This window comes from Serinus canaria, chromosome 2 (genome assembly GCF_022539315.1).
Source record: "Serinus canaria isolate serCan28SL12 chromosome 2, serCan2020, whole genome shotgun sequence".
NCBI lineage: Eukaryota > Metazoa > Chordata > Aves > Passeriformes > Fringillidae > Serinus > Serinus canaria.
Window position 1 is genome coordinate 88,067,105 of NC_066315.1, and position 11,200 is coordinate 88,078,304.

At 44.0% G+C, this 11,200-nt stretch overlaps 2 protein-coding genes across 2 annotated transcripts; one reads left to right on the plus strand and one right to left on the minus strand.

Moving 5' to 3' along the window:
• Positions 1–1,813: 1,813 nt before the first annotated feature.
• MRPL36 (mitochondrial ribosomal protein L36) lies at positions 1,814–2,690 on the minus strand. Its single transcript, XM_050971407.1, has 2 exons — positions 2,644–2,690; positions 1,814–2,524 (listed from the first exon to the last, which is right to left on the minus strand). The coding sequence occupies exon 2, from the start codon at positions 2,512–2,514 to the stop codon at positions 2,197–2,199; it is 318 nt and encodes a 105-aa protein (XP_050827364.1). The 5' UTR covers positions 2,515–2,524; positions 2,644–2,690; the 3' UTR covers positions 1,814–2,196.
• Positions 2,691–2,730: 40 nt separating this feature from the next.
• Positions 2,731–9,170, plus strand: NDUFS6 (NADH:ubiquinone oxidoreductase subunit S6). Its single transcript, XM_030233434.2, has 4 exons — positions 2,731–2,900; positions 3,873–3,926; positions 7,816–7,938; positions 9,024–9,170. Exons 1-4 carry the CDS (start codon positions 2,754–2,756, stop codon positions 9,087–9,089), a joined length of 390 nt encoding a protein of 129 aa, XP_030089294.1. The 5' UTR covers positions 2,731–2,753; the 3' UTR covers positions 9,090–9,170.
• Positions 9,171–11,200: the final 2,030 nt, after the last annotated feature.

Sequence of the window (11,200 nt, forward strand, 5' to 3'; positions counted from 1 at the left end):
GAAATAAGATGCTGAGTCAGCACTGTATAAAATCTTGTTTTAGGCCAAATGGGGAGATGAAAACAGTAATTTGTGCCTCTCTCTGCTGCATAGTAATCTTAGCCCTAAATTTCACTCCATTTCTGAGTGCAGACCATATGTCACACCAGCCTGGCAGAGTGACCTTGTCTCAGGGCTCCACACACCACTGACTACAGAAAGTCTTCCCAGGTAATGACTGTTGCTCCTCACCCTGGCAATTCATACTTGCATGTGTCTCTTAAGCATCTGACACTGCTCCTGGCAAGAGAGCCCTTACACATTTGAGCACCTCCTCAGTAACCCACCAGCACAGTTTGCTTTGTACCAGTGAGCTGCCTTTTTCTGACTGAACCAAGGGGTTGGATGAACCGCTTGTGAGGCTGTCAGAGCACCTGCCAACTATCTTTCCTAAAAATCCCAACCAACGAACAGACCCTCACTTCATCTCATGCCCAATCCACAGGTCATTCCTTACTATCCACTGGAAAAGTGGGTAGGCCTGGAAAACACTGGGGTTCTTTTGGTCATAAGGTGTTTACTTTAAACTAAATTACTAAATAGCTAGACTCACAAGGTATCACAGAGGTTCACAGCACACAGGCCTTTTCTTCTGCTGGAACAAAACACACAGCACACACCTACAAATGTGTGCAACTAACACTGAGAATCACAGCTTTTAAAATCTTCAGTTCCTAAGACAGCTTAACTGTCAAAGCACATTAAAGGTGTACAATATTTCCAAGGAATTTCTCTGCTTACATTTTACTGTCATGCACAAGCTACAGGTATTTAGAAGGCAGAAGTTCTTTTTCATGAGCATCCAAATTTCAATCAAACCTTTTGAAGCACAGCAAGTTTTCCACTACTTCAAGGTTCTTTGATTTTGAGGAGCCTTACACATTTTGAATCAATCTCTCTAGTTAGATGAAGCTAGCCTGTTCTGTCTCCTCCCATTGCCATGAATTCATTTGAATGGTCCCTGAGATAGTGTATGTTAGCTAACCTGGTCCTCTCTCCCTAAACTCTCACTTCCAGTGATCAGATAGATGAGTGAAAAGACAAACCACCCAACATATGGAAATACAATAATTATTGCCTCTGGAACACTTAGCCATAGCTTCACAGGCTTAGAGTCTCATTGTCTAGAAGCACTAAGCAAAAATGTATTAATTAAAAAAGTTGCTGCAATTGTAAAGTTGTGGAATTATGACTGGGCAGAAAAGGACTTCAAGTCATCATACTATCCAATGTTACAGCAACTTCAAACACAGTGCTCAACCAATTTTACCTTTCAAGCTGGGGACACTTTCTCACAGTACTCTGACAAACTTGTTGCCGTAACAGGACAGTTTTCCGCAAGTTAGTTGAGTACCATTCGCTACGAACTTGCAGTTCAGAGGATGATCTAACACTCCTGCCTCAAGCAGAGCCATACTGAGAAGTGTGACGAACACCATGGGTGACTGAAGCAATTTTGGCTCTAATTAATTAATGGGGATACCACTCCACTAGTTTGCATTCAACATCTAGCTTGGCTATATGACCTCTGAGGCATTACTGCCCTCAGTCATTCTCTCCACACCTGTTAGGAGAGAGTTCTTTCAAGGAACACAAGAAAAGAAAAATATTCTTATGCCTCACCAATGGATTAGAGTGAGCCTAAAGCTTGGCAGAATCTTAAGGCAAGCTAGATGGAATCTGAAATTGCCCACCTGAGCTTGAAACTATCGGTTCTGTTATCAACATCTTGGGGGGGGGGTGAAGGATGTTCAAGAAAAAAACTGCAGTGTGCTGTAGTAATGAACATCAGTGGAGTTTATTTTCATTTTGCTTATTTAAACCCAAATGCACCTCAGAGTCCAGTGATTCAGCTTCATCCTTCCTAATTTAACAGCGCGGTGATTTTAAGGCTTCACGTTTAAGACGACGACAAGAGATCCTGAAGCCTGTTGTTTCCCACTTCAGTTCTCCGCATCCAAGGCCTGAAATTCCGGCAAGGGCCGTCAAGGTCGCACCTCGCTCTAGGTGTTCCAAAGATGAAACACTGTCGCGCACACGATTTCGCCACTCGTGTCCCCAGCTGCCAGCTCCCGGTGACCGCGGGCCAGCGGGGGGCTGTGGGCCCGGCCGCCGAGCACGGCGCCAGCTCAGTGCCCTGCGGGGCCCCGGCCGGCGCTACCCCTTGCGCTGCTTGTGCCGGGGGTTGCTCTTGCAGCACACGTAGAGCCGCCCGCGCCGCCAGACGAAGTAGCAGTCTTTGCAGCGCCTCCTCAGCGCCGTCTTCGTCTTCAGCCCGGCCGGCGGCGGCGCTCCGAGCGGCGGCGGCACGGCCAGCAGCCCGCGGGGCGCCCGCCACGGCGGCGGGACCAAGCTCGCACAGGCCGCGGGCAGCCCCACCGCCCGTCCCCACGGGGCCAGCGAGCACAAGGACGAGCGGCACAGCGAGCGCAGCGGGGCGGCCGTGCCGGCGGCCCTGACCAGGAGGGACAGCATGCTCGGCACCCTGCGGGGACAGCGCGCCGGTCAGGACACACGCACCTCTCCCGCTGCCCTCCTCCTCTCCCACCGCTGCCCCCATACCACCCACCGCCCCCACCGACGAGGACACCCCTGCCCGCTCACCCCTGGCCGCCCGCGGCCACGCGTCCCCGCCGCCGCCGGAAGCGCGCGCAGGACCGGGGCGGGGCGAGGCCCGCGCCCGCCTGGCCGGGAGTCACGTGGGCGGCGCGAAGATGGCGGCGCCCGCTGCGACCTTCCGCTGGCTGCTGCCGCGGAGCCGCCCGCTGCTGGCCCGCCCGGGGCTGGCTGCCGCCGCCGCCTCCCGGCCCTACGGTGTGCGGGCCTCCGACACCGGCGAGCTGGTGACGCACACGGGGCAGGTGAGCGCTCGGGGCCCGATGTGCTGCCCCTCCGCTGCTCCGGGAGGGCGGCGGGCGCGTCCCACAGGGGCCGCGGGCAGCGCGCGCTGGTTTAATGGGATGTAACGTAACGGGGAGGCTTAGGGTGGACATCGGGAGGAATTTCTTCCCGTAAACAGTGGTTAGATACCGGAATAGGCCGCCCAGGGAGGCGGTGACGAGTCCGTCCCTGGAGGGATTCAGGAAATGGCTGGATGTGGCGTTTAGTGCCACGGTCTGCTTGACACGGTGGCGTTCGGTCACTGGTTGGGTTTAATGGTATCAGAGGCTTTTTCCAACCTGATTTATCCTATGATTCTCCGTTCAGCACGGACAGTGGAAATTCATGCTCCTGGGTGATCCGTATGCAGGAGGTGCGCGCTGTTTCGAAAAAAAAAAAAAATCCCCAAAAAAACCAAACCCCGTTGATCAGGATCGGGGTCATTGGCCATTACCGAGCGTTCCGGTCCGAATCCGACTTGGGACCCAGCCGAAGGGTTGACAGGTGGAGGAGGCACCCTTGTGTCAGTGCCTTGTAACTCCAGGTTATCTCTTTTTCCAATGGAGAAGCTGAGGCTGGTGTGGTGCCTTGAGATGGGAGAGAGGATGGCGGGTGGAGCTGATTTGGGATAGCCGGCCCTGTGGTTACTTAGCGGAACAGAAATAAATACGAAACCTGAATTTCCCAGTTTAGTTCACCACCTAGGTGAGATCAAGGAGCAGCATTTTAAATAATATATTTGTGTTCATCTCTGTGATTAGGCTCTTCTGTTTACTGGCTTTCATGCCAGCTCCGACACCACCAGTTTCTTTGTTGTACTTTCCAATGTGCAATTCAGTTTATTTTCTTTGTTTCAGTTTTCTATATTTCAGTTTATTTATTTTCTATATCTTTGTGTTCTATGTTTATAGTTGTTGCTCTGTAAATAAGATCAAGTTTATTTTACATTCCAGGTATATGACGAGAAGGATTATAGAAGAGTTAGATTTGTTGGACGACAAAAGGAGGTAATTCATTCTACTATTGTCATTAAAAACCTCAATGTCATTGTCATAAAAAAACCCCAAACCAAAAACACCCCAAAAACCCCCAACAAGCAAGAAACCGACTAAACTCAAACCCCTCAACCAAAACCACGCAACCAACAAGCAAAAAAAAACCAAAAAAAACCCCAAACAGAATACCCCAAAACCAAATACAGATAAAATCTCCCAAAACAGAACTGGTTTGAATTTGGGGTTTCAGTAGCATTTTTTTCCTTAATGGTAAAAAATTTTTCTAAGGCAGCTTATAGTTGTTTCTGTCTTACCTCCCTGCTTTTGGTAGACTTGAAAAACTCAAGACTTGCTCAGCATTTGCTAAGTGCTTGCATTTAGGGTGTTAGAGTTGTAGGCATTTGAGCATCTTAAACTTGGAACAGTTTTTGTTTTAAGCATGTGTTTTAGAAGTAGTATGATTTTAGCACATTTACATTCAGAAAAATCACATCATTAAATAGTCTGCTGAATTGTTCATCTGTTTATATATCTGTTTACATCTGTTTTGAGGCTCAATTTGCTTCTGTGTAGTTAAAATTCTGATCTTTACCCAAATTATGTTTTTAATGAGTCTGAGAAGCATTTGCTGAAAGAGTGATGAAACGTAAAAGTAAAATGTAAACTATTCTGAAATAATGAAGTCTCAAATGCAAAGTCTAGTAATTCCAGCATCATCCAAGTGCAGTGCTGTAAAGGTGGCCCTGTTGCTGCTGCTTAAAATTTCACATACCCACTGTATGAAAAGTCCTTTAGCACTGAGTTTTTTCTAATGATCAAGCAGCGCAGCTCCATGAGGGATCTGCTGGCCTTTGGGGTAGAAATAGAATTATTTCAGCTAAAATGTATTCCTCAATGCCTGAGCTTTTGAATAGTGCCTTAGTGTTAATGCTGTAAATGTTTATATTCAGCAGAGACATTAAATATAAGGTGTGGTAGATTTTTAAAGTAGTTTCATATAATTATTCTTGTCCTAAATTAACCTGAACTAATTAGACTAATTTCTGAGTTTTCATATTGAGTTTACCTCACTGTGTGACAGATACAATTTAACTCATGCTGTGTGGCAAAAGTGGGGATTCTACATGCGACATAATTAAATGAAAATGTCACTTAAAGTGCTGAATTGGCTTATTTCAGGGAGGATAGCTGGCAAAGTAGGTCTCTCCCAAGTGTCCTGCTGCTGTCTCTGCTGCTTGTGTAACTTTGTAGGAAATGCTCCTTAAGCCTAATTCTTCATGGGGCAGCAGTCCCTCTAACGTGCCTTTGCCATCAGGTAATTTCAGACTCTATGTGGTATGGAACATCCAAGGTTTTCAGTTCAGCCCAGTTTTTCCTTCTCCAGCAAAAGCCAAGCTCTGTGTCTGCTGAGCAAGGTTTAATGCTAAGTTTTAATGGTGAAATTGAGACAAAATTTACATATTAAATACTTTAAATAATCTGTGCCTATTAGTAGGTTCTCTCTCTAGGGGCTTTGCCATTATCCCACAGTGTGTTTCAGCTGCCAATATTACGGTTGACAGCTCTGTCTGTAGTCTGAATGTTGTCATGTTTCTGAAGGAGAAGCTCTCCTGGTGACTGTTCTTTCTTGGTCGCTTCTTCCCTTTGCCTTCAGTAGGTTCAGGTGGTTGAGTTCTGCTCAGGATCAGCCCATTCCAGCCATGGCTGCATTCCTGTTTGAGGGGGATACAGCCTCTGGACTCCCCCTCAGTCAGGGTGTCTCGGCCTGTGTGCTTCAGGTGGCCAGGCCCAGGGGCATGGCCTAGAATAGGTGTTTATTGTCCCCTTAGTCCTGCCGACCTAGCTGTTAGTGACATCCATGTGTTTTAGCTAAAATCATTGGTTCTGTGTGGAGAACTGGGGATTAGTGCTTCTGGCAAGGGCCTAAAGCAGGAAGCTGGGAGAAAACTGATCATGACAACTGCTAAACTGCATCTGCCACAGTCCAACCAGGACATCCTGCCCTTCTGTAATTCCTAAGGTCATCCTGCCCTTCTGTTATCCCTAAGGTAGAGCAGGACCTATTTCAACACTGCCATTCCCACTTCAGTTCTGCCCTTTCTATTGGGCTGGTGTAGCAGCTGAAGGTGTGAGGAGGGCTCACCTCAGTGCTTGTCTGTTTTAAATATTTTCTCCTGCCTTCCCTCTACATCTTTGGACTGAGATCAAATCCAAGTTTGGTTTTATCCCTTTGGTTTCCCGTACCATGGAGTGGCAATGGTGGATAGCTGGGAATAAGCAGAAATGAAATTGTCAAATTGCCACTCTGGCAGGAAGAAAATAGCCCATTGATTTATGCTTGGAGGGTGGCACATCTGGATGTTCTGAGGGAATTGTTCTCTTCCTGCCAAGTACTTCTGTGCTTTAGTCAAAGGGTTATGTTGTAGCTGCAGCCACTTGGGCTTATTTTATGGTGTGTTATCCTGGTGATTTCCTAGACTGTGCCTTGTTTAGTAGGCTGAACCACAGAAAAGTCTTAGCTATACAGTGGATGAGAGGTCTTTGCTTCTCTCTTTCCCACAAGTACCTTCTGGTTAAGAAGTGTTGGGATGAGTGGGGTTCTTGCTTCTAATCTTGAAGCAAAGATTTAGCATGAAATGAAGGATGCACAATTTTGAGTGTTATTAAAAACAGCAGTAAAAGTTCTTGCCGTTTGGCAAAAATTACATGACTTGTAGATGCAGCCCCAGACAGTGGGGTTCTTGATGTTACCACTTTCTTTCAATACCAGAACCTAATTTTTTTGTTAGTTTTTTTTTTTTTAGCTATCATCTTCTTTTGGTGAGGACAAATTCTTAGTTGGCAGAGCTGACTTTTCCATTACTGTACCAAAAAATGCAGAGACTTAATGGGAGGCTTGGTGGAAGATACTAAGTTGTTACATACTAGCATTATATCAAAACACCATTGTAGTTCCTAGGGATTTATGTAATAGACACATAGCTGTATTTTTCTCTAGAATCTCATCTTTATTCCAATACCAGCATGTTTATACACAGACCAGTACATATGGTATCCTTTGGGTGTGCATATTATTTGATATTCATGCAGGTATATCATGGCCTTTGAAAAAGGTGGCCCCTCCTGGAATACTTTTCCTGAATTGTAGCGGTAGTTGTCTGCTCAGTGCACGCTTGGGATAGTGTTAGATTGCTGTAGGCCTTGCTGATGGACAAGCTGCTGTGTCACCAGCCTGCCCAGACATGGTTGTGTTTTCCAGGCCATGCAGGTGTGCTCTAGGAAGAAGCCCTACTTGTCAGTGATGTGCATATTCAGGAAGTGTGTAGGATGGATTTACAGAGTGGGGTAGTGGCATTTAGAGTTTTTTCCTTTTTTCTGATGCTAAACAATTTGTCTTTCTGACTGTTGTTATGCACCACATTCATGTTTTCCTGCGATTCCTGTGCAGTGATGGAATAAGGTGCGTGGTTAGAGGCTCTAAATTACCAGCAGTTGTTTTATCTCATGCCTGACCTTACTTGTCTCACTATTATTTTTGAGTTTATCAGCAAAGATTCTTCTGCAATTTTATCATGTAGTCACTAAAGCAGAATGCAGTGTTGGTTAAATATGTTCTGTTCTTGTCTACTTGTTTCTGCTCACCTGTCTGCTGAATCTGCTGAAACCTGAGCACTGATGTGGCCTGTATATCAGGGGAAAGGGATTACTTTTGCAGAGTTTGATGTATAGTTCCTTAATCTGCCTTATAGCAGAGCCTTAGAGATGATGGAGGAGTCGGGAGAAAGCCTAAGCAGGAATTTCTCAAAATGGCTGTAATGTAACTGCTGAGGAGGCAGCAAATAGCAATTGCTTTCTGTTTGAGTGGGGATGGTATCTGAAAGTTTCCCTCTTTTTCTTACAGGTGAACAAGAATTTTGCAATCGATTTGATAGCAGAGCAGCCTGTGAGTCAGGTTGAAAGCAGAGTGATATCGTGTGATGGTGGTGGTGGAGCTTTGGGACATCCCAAAGTATACATAAACTTGGTAATGTCATTATTCTGCATATAGCATGTTTTGCCTGTGCATTCTTTTTTGTAAGATTATCTGGGTTTGGAATGCTAGTTTAACAAAATAAAAGGAGTAACCATTTTATGAGGTGCTCATTTTATTTGATGCCTGATATAAATCAGAAGAATTAGAGGGCTTCTATTTGAAGTTATAGAAATTCCTTTCTGAAATTTAGGTTTGTTTAGTAGGACAGTATTTTTTAAAAAGAAATCAGGTGAAGTAGTAAGAGCAACCACTGAGAGCAAAAATTAACATCTTATTGCATTTTGAACTCTAATTATTTAAATGCCACTGTGTAGCTTGACCATACATTTGCAGTATTTTCAGGACTGTGCAGTTTATTTTCTGTGTTGTAAGTTCAAGGGAAAAAGAAGGAAGAAAACCAAACAAACCAACCTCTCTTTTGATCTTTGGGAATCTTGGTAGTTCTGAAGACTGAATATTTCAGTCATGGCCAGAGAATGAAGAATAAATGTTGTCTTACCCTCCTGTTGACAGTAGTGATAATTTCCAGTGTGTTCTTGTTCTAGAGAGTGAAAATATTGAGGCTACTGTCCTGTGACCTTAGTTGATGCAGCTGTTGCTTAGGTCCTTTTCTCAGGTAGAGCCTGATTGCAGATGTTTTAAAATCTTTGTCGGCTCACCTAAACTTTGACATTTCCTAATGCCTGCAAGAATGGTGAGGAAGGGCTGGTGTCCTTAAGTGTCAGTGTTGTTATGACTCCTAACTAGAATTATAAGCATTTCTATTTTGAACAAAGTAAGAATTTTGTAATAATTCATTTTACAATATCCAAAGTCAAATGTTTGGAGGTTCTGATTTGTAACACTTAGGAGGGACTTCATCCTTAACTTCTGTAGCACACTCCTGATCTTTTTATGTTGATTCATTTGACGTGTGCCATACTCTTGAAGAATCTTTCCTTCCAGTGTTTCAAAACTCTGTACTTTGGCAATATTGATTGGTTTTAAGATGGCACAAATAAATAAGAGAAAAAATGTAATTTCTTAAAGTTTTATCAAGTGAAACTGGCAGCTGTTGTATTTTTATATTTTTGCAGGACAAAGAGACAAAGACCGGAACATGTGGCTACTGTGGACTTCAGTTTAAACAGAAACATCACTGAATGATCATCCCTGTGTGCTTGCAGATTTCTGTTCAGATGTTAATGTTCAACTATAAATAAACAATATATTTAGAAAGCCAATATTTGTGTTTATCTTAACTATGGAAAGTCCAGTCTTTACATTTTTAAAACCCAGCTTATCACATATTTGAGAGCTGAATGGTATTACAATATCTGTTTTGTACTTAATTTAGTTTTCATGTCTGGCAGACTTCTTGCAGGCTTAGAATTGGTGTTTGGCTGTAGATAGGTTTGGTTTGTACTAGGTAGGTATGTATTTTTTTTCAACACTGAATGGGCTTTAATTGTTTACTGGGTGATTAATTATCCTAGGTGTTTGTCTTTTGTCACTGTATGATACTTCTAATTGGTTCATGGTCCAGTATCTGTAGCTAGATTCACAAATGGAAATACAAAGATATTATGATACTCAGCACTACAACACTCACTCCTGGAAGCAGGATTGTCAGCCCTGGATTAAGTATCTGCTCTTGTGACATGTTTAAAAGAAGCCACCAGTGCCTGGAATGGTAATCAGTGTGAGCTACCCAAGCTGGCACGTGTGAAAGGTGAGGACATAACAATTTGCCCTTCATTTGAAGGGGTGAGAGTGTATCTGGTTCTGATTGGGATCCAAAGCTTCTGTTTGCAGCTAAGATGATGACCTTAACTCACTGCAGTGCCTGGGCAGCACCATGACTTGCAATTGTCCTCCATGGAGCAGTACTGAAAAAGAGTTGTCAGAGCAGGCATTGCTCCATTACAGGTGGTAGTTTCTGCTCCTTTAATATGGGTAATTTGACACTGAGAGCATCTACCTAAGCTGTGTGAGGCTGAAGGGTTATCTCTGTAGAAATCATGTGTTTAAAGGCTGTATTGCATGTAAGTAATTGCATGGACACTCCTCTTTTTTCATTCACTCCACCTATAAAAGCTTTACCTCTTTCTGTCTCTTCCCCTTATTCTTCCCCTCCCTTTTTCTTTTTCCGTTACTGCTGGTTTCAGTGATCTGGCCATCAATTTATTCTTTGTAATGACCTAGATTTAGGAAGTATTAATTAGAGTTATGCATTCTTGTGCAGTGTAGGTTACTGAGCATGACCTTTCAATAAGGCCAGGCTCAGTTATGAAGATTGTCATTTTGTAATGTCAGTGCAGTGACCAAGTTAACATATGTTGTGTTTAGAGTAGCACCTGAGCATGTACAAAGATGGCAGCAGATCCTTCCATGAAACCCAGTAATTTGCAATCTGACCTTATGCAAATGATCTGTCAACAGCATAAATGGGATGTTATGAACAGTCTTCTGATGAACAGTCTTACGCTTGAACTATCAGTGTCTGTTTTGAAGCATAAATCTGGTTGCATTTTAATCTGGCTCTCTACCAGTTTGTAGGGTATTTTGGCTGGCAGAGTTCTCTCATGGTGCAATCATCTCTTCAAAGAGACCTGAAACAAATAATTGGATGCTCTCCTCTTCCTTGGACCTTTGATGTTCTGATGAATAATATATCTGCTTGGATCACTGCTGCTCATAATAAATTAACAATGTTTAAATTGGCACGGCATCTGCTGAGGACCCAGACAAATCCCATCCCACTGGTCTGAACTATGGAATGCTGTTCTTGGATGTTCTCCCTAAAGTACTTGTGCTGTGTGAAGCTGTTGACACCCGTGAAACAACGGCCTCTGCTTTGCTCCAGTGATCTCCATAGGAGGACTTCAGACTTTGCTTCATGTTGGTTCCTGGGTGCTAGGTTCATGTATCTATGTGGGAATGATTGTTTATATGAAGTCTTGCACTTTGAACTATGCCATCCATGTACCTTTGGAAAGGCCAGCCTTGATTTTCAGGGAAGAGAAGTGGGGAAAAGCAAGAACTAAACTTTACTGGTTGCGCCAAGCAGATGCATGTGGAAATGGATGTGTGAGAATAGACCAGAACACATCAATATCAAAGCAAGGGTAGACTAAACCAGGTAAGTATCAAAACAGCTTTGCAGTTCTTAGACCACAAATTCAGACATGAAAGCAGTATGGAATAAAACTTCCAGACTTAAATTCTGTCAGTCACTGTTTTGTTCCACATAAATAATTTATCCCAGGCTGGA